Source organism: Elephantulus edwardii, unplaced genomic scaffold (assembly GCF_000299155.1).
Source record: "Elephantulus edwardii isolate Elephantulus edwardi_28Jun2011 unplaced genomic scaffold, EleEdw1.0 scaffold00433, whole genome shotgun sequence".
Classification (NCBI taxonomy): domain Eukaryota; kingdom Metazoa; phylum Chordata; class Mammalia; order Macroscelidea; family Macroscelididae; genus Elephantulus; species Elephantulus edwardii.
The window spans coordinates 805535-815752 of record NW_006400183.1 but is presented as its reverse complement, the minus strand read 5'-3'; the positions used below and the strand labels follow the sequence as shown (position 1 = coordinate 815752).

General features: G+C 38.4%; 1 protein-coding gene across 1 annotated transcript; it reads left to right on the top strand.

Moving 5' to 3' along the window:
- Window positions 1–793: 793 nt before the first annotated feature.
- LOC102861194 (olfactory receptor 2B2-like) lies at window positions 794–1744 on the top strand. Its single transcript, XM_006902648.1, has one exon. The coding sequence runs from the start codon at window positions 794–796 to the stop codon at window positions 1742–1744; it is 951 nt and encodes a 316-aa protein (XP_006902710.1).
- Window positions 1745–10218: the final 8474 nt, after the last annotated feature.

Genomic DNA, 10218 nt, shown 5'->3' with positions numbered 1-10218 from the left:
AGAGACTGAAAATGTCATAGGAGATTTCCAATGTTTCTCCAATGAAGAACCTGATGAATTAGAACCAACATGCCTTTTGGTTGCTTGTGGTTGCTTGTTGCTGTTGTTGGGTACTACTACTGCATAGGAACTAACCTGCAGCTAACCCTCTAATGGGTTTTGAGAGACAGTAAATACCAGAAGAGATTTCCCATCGTTTTTCCAGCTGAGTAGCTGATAAATTCATACCATGTGATTTAAGTTGACAGAACATATTTTTAAAGCCACCAGAGCCACCCTAATTATACAGAAGAAGTGGTCTGACAGCACAGGGAAATTATGAAGTCTGTACAATCTTTCTTTAGTGATGCTATTTATCTTGTTTTGCCATCTTGTTCACCTACGTGATTTTGCCGATAAAATTAAAATGTGCTTCCTCATTTCATTCTTTAGAAAAGCTCCTTGTATAAACTCTCTACAAAAGAAATATTTAGGTGGAAAGAAGTGAGAACAACGTGTTTACCCCCAGTACAAAAATCAAAGGATAAATATTGAGACCATTGTAATTGATGCTATATTTTTTAGAGTTTTTCAAATTCATTTTTATACTATACTGTCACAATCATAGGAATTCACTTAAAATACTTGGAAAGAAATATTTATATTTTTATCAATATTTTTTACAATGATACTTTTGGCGTATAAATGGATGCAAATGAAAAATTATTTTATCTAAACTGCGTAGTCAATAACCATGTGTTTATTGAACTGTTGGCTTTTTATTTTCAGGGGACCAAGAATAGAAGCAGTGAATATGAATAAGGTAAATGAGAGTGTCCCATGGGAGTTCATCCTGTTAGGCTTCTCAGACCGACCATGGCTGGAGCTTCCTCTCTTTGTGATATTCCTGGTTTCCTATATCTTAACCATCTTTGGCAATGTGGCAATAATTATTGTGGCACATGTGGATGCTAAACTCCATACCCCTATGTATTTCTTTCTTACTAATCTTTCTCTCCTGGACCTTTGTTATACCACGAGTATAGTTCCCCAAATGCTGGTAAATATATGTAGCACTTGGAAGGGGATTAGTTATGGTGGCTGTGTGGCCCAACTTTTCATTTCTCTGGCCTTGGGGTCCGCTGAATGTATTCTTTTGGCCATTATGTCCTTTGACAGGTTTGTAGCTATTTATAGACCCCTCCATTACTCAGTTATCATGCACCAAAGGCTCTGCCTCCAGTTGGCAGCTGCATCCTGGATTAGTGGCTTTAGCAACTCAGTGTTACAGTCTACCTTGACTCTTGAAATGCCACTGTGTGGACACAAAGAAGTGGATCATTTCTTGTGTGAAGTCCCTGCTCTGCTCAAGTTGTCATGTGCTGACACAACAGTAAATGAAGCTGAACTATTCTTCATCAGTGTGATATTCCTTCTCATACCCCTGACACTCATCCTTATATCATATGGTTTCATCACCAGAGCAATTCTGAGAATACAGTCAGTTGAAGGTAGGCGAAAGGCATTTGGAACATGTGGCTCCCATCTAATTGTGGTGTTACTCTTTTATGGCACTGCTATCTATATGTATCTGCAACCTCCATCGCCTGCCTCCAAGGACAGGGGAAAGGCAGTGTCTCTTTTCTATGGAATCATCACACCCATGTTGAATCCCCTTATATACACACTCAGAAACAAAGATGTTAAAGGAGCTTTTAAGAGGCTAATTCTAAGGGTCTTCTTGAACAAAAAACTAGAAATCTGAAAGTCTGACTAAAGACTTGAAATTTTCTTAACTAAACAACTTAAATATTTTCTAATTTCTTAGTTTAGCTATACTTAGCACTGTTACAGTGATCATCCTTAAATAAAATTTTGTTAGCAGTGAAATGCCTTTTTTTTTATCACTGCCTAAAATATATTCATTGCACAAATCTCCCAACTGTCTTTTAAGCTTCTCAAAATTGTATGACCTTAAAAGTTTAAGGTCACAAGCTTTATACCACTATTTTGTATGTTGTTGTTGTTATGTGCCGTCGAGTCACCTGCAACTCATAGAGACCCTATGTACAACAGCCCTAAACTCCGCTCTGTCTTGTGCCAATCACACTGTCTCTGACCCTCCCATCCCAATTATCCCAGTCACTGAATCAATCCACCTCATAGAGGGCCTTCCTCTCCTGCTCTGTCCCTCCACTCTCCCAACCATGATGTCCCTCTCTAAGGACCGGTCTCTCCTCACAACATGTCCAAAGTATGAAAAAATCAGCCTTTGATATTAGAATAAATGATAGAAACAGTCTCTCTAGAAACATAACATTTTTATATGCATATTGGCAAAACACATACAAACAGAAATGCAATGTTTTTCAGACAATTATAAGGAATCTTACAGAAATCCATAAAACCATCCATCACTCCCCTCTTGATGATGGAGATAAAATCAGTATCCCTAGACTTAGATTTTTAGCACTATTCCCATATTAAAATGCTAATCTAATCCACAGTAAATTTTCTTCAACAGTTTTAATCATATTTTTTATTCTCTATACCCATCATTTCTCCTAAGTTGAATGTTCTATTTTATTTCCTCTACTGAAAACTATTCTTGCTACATTTTAGGCCTTAATCAAATATAATTCTTTGCAAAACCTTTTCATGATTTCTCTACTATATATTTCCATTAACCATTAAAGTGTTTAATATATAAATTAGAAAACATAGTATATTATATATTGAAGACTATTACTCATGTAATGCACATTCCTTGTTCAAAATTAATTTAATTACATGACGTTAAGGCCCAGAGAGTAACTTATGCAAGTTCCATGCTTAATCTATTAACTCAACAAAATGCTAAGGACCATCAAGACACACTATGATATGTGTGACTTCTTCACTGACCTATTTTTCCAATATTATTTCCATCTTCCAAATACATAACAGCAAATACAAGTAATTGCTAAGAAATGCAACTATTACATTTCTCCTTTGAAGACTGCTATAAAGTTACCTATTTCTACCTCAGTGTAATTCTAACACAGCATTCTGTGATCTTAGAATGTTCACATATGTGAGAATCCCTGGGGAGTTTTTGAAAATCTACATTGTGAATGCAGAAGGTCCTGAGAATTTACATTTTTAACTATATTTGAAATAATATATAATGGTGCTGCTAATATTATTGTTGTTGTTGCTGATTGCCTTCAAGTTGAGCACGACTCATAGCGACCCTATGAACAAAAGGCCTGAAGCCTCTCTATAACTATCGACATTTATCCAAGTTCATAGAGTTTACAGAGGTATGTTGTTTAGGATGTGGATGCCACTCCTGCTTCCAAACCTATCATAGAATGTTATTGGTTGAGTTGCCTGCGATGCATAGTGACCCTATGCACAGCAGCTCTGAACCTTTCCCTGTCCTGAGCCAGTCTCTCTAATTTCAACATGCCAACCCCCATTGCTCCAGTCACTGTATCAACCCATCTCATCCTGGGTCTTCCTCTCCTGCGCTGTCCGTCCACCCTTCTGAGCATGATGTCCTTCTCCATCATGCAGGAACGGAACTCTCCTGGCCACGTGCCCAAAGTAAGTGAGGAGGAGCTTCAAAATCCTAGCCTCTACAGAGAGACTTGGTTTCCCCCTCTCTAAGACAGGCCTGTTTGTTTTTTTGGCAGTCCATGGTATGTTCAAGACTCTTCTCCAGCATCACAATTCAAAGGCATTGATTCTTCTTCAGTCATCCTGAGTCATTGTCCAACTCTCTGAAGCATAACAAGTAATTGAGAAGACCATGGCCTGGATTAGGCACACCTTTGTCGCTAGACTTTTGGAGAGGTCCGTGACAGCAGATTTTCCCAATGCAATTAGTCTTCCAATTTCCTGACTGCTGGTGTTAATAGTGTTGTTTGTGGATCCAAGCAAACTGTAATTGCTAATCACCTCAAACTCTTCTCCTTCTAATATGGTGCTGCCAATTTATCCAGTGGTGAGAATCTTTGTCTTCATGATGTTGAGATTCAATCCATATTGAAGATTACAATCCTTGACTGGTTTTTTTGCAGCAAGTGCTTCAGGTCTTCTTCAGTTTCAGCAAGCAAGGTTGTATCATCTGCATATAGGAGGTTGTTAATGTGTCTTCCTCTAATCTTGATGCCACCCTCCTTCTCATAAGGCCCTGCCTCCCGAATGATCTGCTGCATACAGATTGAAAAGGTAGGGGGATAGGATGCATCCCTGACGTACTCCTTTCTTTATTTTGTTTTTTTGGGTGTTTTTTTTTCCTACTAGTGAAGACATTATGGAACAACATCATTAATATCACATGGAAACAAGATTCTGCTGAGGATTATTCAAAAACAACTGGAGTAACATGTCAACAGAGAACTGCCAGATGTGCAGGCTGGGTTTAGAAGAGGCCATGGTACTTGGAATATTATAGCTAATGTTAGATGGATCTTGGCCAAAAGCAGAGAGTATTAGAGGAATGTCTATCTGTGTTTCATTGACTATGCAAAGGCTTTCGACTTTGTGCATCACAACAAATTGTGGTTGACTCTGAGAAGAATGGGAATCTCAGAACACTTGATTGTGCTTATGCAAAACCTATACTTGAACCAAGAAGCAGTCATCAGAAGAGAGCAAGGAGACACTGCACAGTTCAAAATTGGGAAGGGTGTCCACCAGGGATATAGTCTGTCTCCATACCTTTTCAATCTGTATGCAGATGAGATCATCTGGGACACTGGGCTGTACAAGGAAGAATGTGGAGGAAGATTCATCAACAACCTGCATTATGCAGATGATACAACCCTGCTTGCTGAAATGAGGAAGAACTGAAGCACTTGCTGCAGAAGGTCAAAGACTGCAAGCCTTCATTATGGATTGAAGCTCAATATAAAGAAAACAAAGATTCTTATCACTAGGCCAATTGGCAGTATCATTATGGATGATGAAGAGATTGTGATAGTTAACAGTTTTATTTTCTTGGTTCCACAACAATCAACACTCTTTGTACTAGGAGCCAGGAAATCAAGAGGTGAATTCCATTGGGAAAGTCAGCTGTCAGGGACCTCTCCAGAGTACTGAAAACCAATGATGCCAAGCTGGAGAATAAGGTACGCCTGACCCAGGCCATAGTCTTCACAATTGCGTGCTATGTGTCAGAAAGCTGGACAATGACTAGGGATGATAGAAAGAGAATTGATGCATTTGAACTGTGGTGTTGGAGAAGAGTATTGAATATACCATGGACTATAAGGAGAATAAACAGGTTCGTCCTGGAGAGGGTGAAATTGGGCTGCTCCTTAGAGGCAATCCTTGCCTTCTGAAGCTGTCTGACATACTTTGTGTATGTTGCAAGGAGAAACACAGTCCTTGGAGAGGGACATCATATTTGGGAGGGTGGAGGAACACTGCGGAAGAGGAAGACCCTCGATGAGATGGATTGCTTCAGTGATAGGGATAATGGGAGTAGGTGTGTTGGAGACAGTGAAGTTGGCACAGGATAGAGCAGGGTTTAGGGCTCTAGTACATAGGGGTCGCTATAACTCACAAATGACTCAACAACAAATAACAACAACAACTAGTTTATTTACAAAATTCAAAGACATTGTTTTCAAGTATAAATTATTTCAATTTCTCAATTTTCCCCATCCATCAAACTGTACAACCCATGACTAATTTCCCCCCTCCCCTGCACATCCGCATCCCTCTGCTTCCAAACTCTTCCACCACTCTTGGAACCTTATATTCATTCTAAATACTGGTTTTATACAATAGTTATCCTTGTGAGACTGAGTTAGTTCACTCAGCATAATGCTCTCCAGTCCCTCCCAAGTTAGGTAATAATTTACAAAATCATTGGTCCTGTGTGCTGCATAGTATTCCATTGTGTGAATATGCCATAATTTCTCAGTCCATTTGTTTGTGATTGGAAATTTGGGCTGTTTCCATGTTCTTGAAATGGTGAATAATGCTGCTATGAACATTGGTGTACAAATCTCAGGTTGTGTCTCAGTTCTCGTTTTCTCAGGGTATATTCCAAGTAGTGGAATAGCTAGCTGGGTCATATGGAATTTCTATGTTCAGCTTTTTGAGGAAGCGCCAAACTGCCCAGAATGGTTGTACCATTTTACTATCACACAAACAATGCATAAGAGTTCCTTTCTTGCCACATCCTCGCCAACATTTATTACTTGTTGCCCTGTTAAACCTTGCCACTGTTACTGGAGTGAGACGGTACCTATTGTGGTTTTGATTTGCATCTCGCTTATTGTCAGTGATTTGGAGCATTTCTTCATGTGTTTGTTTGCCATTTGAATATCTTCCTCTGTGAGTATTCTTTTCATGTCTTCTGCCCATTTTTTAATTGGGTTATCAGTCTTTCTCTTTTGGAGGCCCAGGAGTATTCTGTAAACTTTTGTTGGAATTGAACCTAACTAGATATACAAAAAAAACCTATACAAAGAAAACTACAGAGCATTTCTGAAAGGAGAAAGGAAAAATAAAAGACCTAAAGAAATGGAAAAATGTGCCCAGTTAATGAATGGGAAAACTCAATATTGTAAAAAGGACAATCCTACCAAAAGCAATCTACATATGCAATACAATCCCAATCCAGATACCAAATTCATTTTTCATGGATATTGAAAAGGAAATTATCAAATTTATTTGGAGAGGCAAGAGACCCAAAATAAGCAAAACACTTCTGAGAAACAAAAATGAGGTTGGAGCCATAGCACTCCCTGACCTCAAAACCTACTACACAGCAGTTGTAACCAAAACAGCATGATACTGGTACAATGACAGGCACATAGACCAATGGAAAAGAATTGAGAATGCAGAAATAGTCCCAGCTATCTGTGGTCCACTGCTATTTGAAAAGAAAATCAAAGTTATCAAATGGGGAAACGACAATTTCTTCAACAAATGGTGCTGGCAAAACTGGACTTCCACCTGCACATAGCTGAAACAGGATCCACATCTTACATCATACACAAAAATCAACTCAAGGTGAAGCAGAGACCTGGGAGTAAAGCCCAAAACCATAATGTTCATGAGAGACAAAACTGGGAGCAAGCTTAGTAGTGCTAGTCAAAGATAGAAAGAGATTATTGAATACAACCAGAAATGCATAATCTGAAAGAGGATAAAACTGATGCATGGGACCTTCTAAAGATTAAGTCCATGTGTACATCAAAAACTTTTTTCAACAGAGTGAAAAGAAAACCTACAGACTGGGAACAAACATTTGGTAATACCATCTCAGACAAGAGTCCTTTCCTTATTTTGAACCATGCAGTGTTTCCTTGCTCTGTTCTGAGGACTGTGTCAAGATAGACAAGTATAGGTTTCACAGAAGCACAATCAAGTGTTCTGAATTCCCATTTTCCTCAAGGTTAGTCACAATTCGTTGTTACCACACAGTCAAATGTCTTTGCATATTCAATGAAACACAGATAGACATTGTTCTGTTACTCTCTGTTCTCTGCCAAGATCCATCTGACATTATCAATAATATCCCTAGTGCCACAACCCCTTCTAAACTCAGCTTGTATTTCTGATAGTTCTCTGTCATGTACTGTTCAAGTCTTTTCTGGAGAGTCTTTAGCAGGATTTTGCTCGTGTGTGATATTAGTGACATTGTTCGATAAGTCCACACTCTGTCAGGTCACCTTTTTTTGGAATGGGAAGAAATATGAATCTTTTCCAGTAAGTTGGCCAAGTAGTTGTCCTCCAGATTTCTTGGCACAACTTGGTGAGCACATGCAGAGCAAAAAGGAGATAAAATCAGTTAAATGTGAAAATGACAGCCTCTTTAATAAATGGTGTTGGCAAAAATGGAAAACTCTCTGTAGAAAACTCAACAGAGATCCACGCCTCACACCAATACACAAAAACCAACTCAAAGTGGATCAAGGATCTAGGATTAAAACCAAAGAATATAAACTTCATCAGTGAAAAACTTGAAAGATGTCTAGAAGCCCTTATCTACAATACTACTAAGAGAGAATAAAATAGATGATGGGACTTTCTAAGAATTAAATCCCTAAGCACATAAAAAAATTTCTCCAACCAGGCAAAAAGGAAACTCACAGACTAGGAAAAAAATGTTTCATAATGGCATATTTGGTAAGGGACTCATATCTAAAATGTATAGAATACCCTAGCGCCTCAATAAGAAAAAGGTTAATAACCTAATTGCAAAATGGGCAGAGGATATGAACACACACTTCACCAAAGAAAACATTCACATGGCAAGCATATGAAGAATTGTTCAAAATCCCTAGCTCTCAAAGAGATGCAAAACAAAACAGCTATGAGATATCATCTCACCCCAGTAACAACAACAAAATTCAACAGAGCAGCAAACAACAAATGCTGACAAGGTTGTGGAGAAATTGCAACCCTTATTCACTGCTTGTGGGAGTGTTAAAATGGTGGAGCCACTATGAAAGGCAGTATGTCGCTTTCTCAAAAAGTTGGAAATAGAAATAACATTTGACCCAGCAAGTCCACCACTCAAACAGATATATACACACCCATGTTTATTGTTGTGTTATTCACAATAGCAAATAGATGGAAGCAACCCAAGTTCCCATCATTAAAGGAATGTTGTTTGTTGTTGTTGTTGTTGATTGCTGTCAAGTTGAGCACAACTCATAGCGACCCTATAGACAAAAGGCCTGAAGCCTTTCTATAACTATCATCATTTATCAAAGTTCATATAATTTTCAGAGGAATGAATAGAAAGATATGGTATCACCCAATGGAATAATACATACCACCAAAAATCAAGGAACTCCTAAAATATTCCACAACATGGGTGATCCTGGAGAACATTATGCTGAGCAAAATATCACAGTCACAAAAGGACAAATACTGCATAACACTCCTGTTATAAAACAGGACAAACAGGGTGTTGGGAAGAAACTAAGAAAAGTGGGGATAAATAATGAACACTGCATTGGAACAATGAAGGAAAGAACTGTTTAAAAGCAATATATGATTAGGATTTCTTTTTAAGCAACAGTTCAGAATAAAAGGTGCATAACAAAGTGGACTAGGGGAAGGATATAGAGGAAAGGGAAGAAATTATGTAACAATGAATGATTTTTTTCAATAATTTTAATGAACATTTACAGAGATTTTGGATTTCCATTCATTCATTGCTGCACATCTCCCCCCGCCCAGCCCTGAATGATTTTTTTTTTAAGTGAACTGTGGTAGACAGAAAAATATGCAACAATGGATAAATGAAAATCCAACTTTGCTGTGAACTTTTGTTAAAATCACAACTAAAAAACATAAATTTCCAGTTGCACCAAATTCAACAAAAACCTTTCCTGTCTGTATCCTAAGAGCTGCCGCCCTGAACAGAGTAACTTATGGCATCTCACTCTTCACAAAGGAGGCGTGAAGATGGACTGCTTTACAGAACTGTCTGCCTTTTTCAGGAGTCTCCTATAACACTTTGTTTTGCAAAATCTGAGCAGAAAGTAGGACAAGGGGTCATGGAAGCAGTACTGTGGACAGGAGGAATGTCCTGGTTTGTGGAGTTGTGGTGGACAACATCCGCAGTCCACTTAAAGTATTATATGAAGAGGATGACATGTTAACACCATGGCTTTCTTTGGATATCTTTTAACCTTATTACAAAAGGTTTTTGATACACACAGGAACTTAAACTTTAGAAGGTCTAATTCACCCATTTCCCTCTCCTACTTGTGCATTACTGGCTATATTTTCTAGCCTCTTTATAAGATAGGCTATGCCTTGTAAGTTTAGTTCCATATTGTCTCTTATGATGTCATTGGTTTGAGGTGTTACCCCAAGAGCTCTGATTCACCTTGAGTTGATTTTTTGTGTGTAGTGTGAGATGTGACTCCTTTTTAGCTTTCTATAGGTATCAGTGCAGTTTGCTGAGCACCATTTGTTGAATGGTTGTCGTTTCCCCATTTAATAATAGCATGTGAGCAAGAGCCTATGGTGATGAAGGAAGAAGTTCAAGCTGCTTTGAAGGAAATAGCAATAAATAAGGCCCCAGGAATAGATGGTATACCAATCGAAGTATTTCAGATAACAGATGTTGCCCTGGTTGTGCTCACCAAGTTGTGCCAAGAAATCTGGAGAACAACCACTTACTTGGCCAACTGACTGGAAGAGATCTATATTTGTTCCCATTCCAAAGAAAGGTGACCCAACTGATTGTGGAAACTACAGAACAGTGTCATTTAT

Excerpts from the sequence above, each read along its gene's own strand:
- LOC102861194 (XM_006902648.1), top strand. The coding sequence starts at position 794 with ATGAATAAGGTAAATGAGAGTGTCCCATGGGAGTTCATCCTGTTAGGC.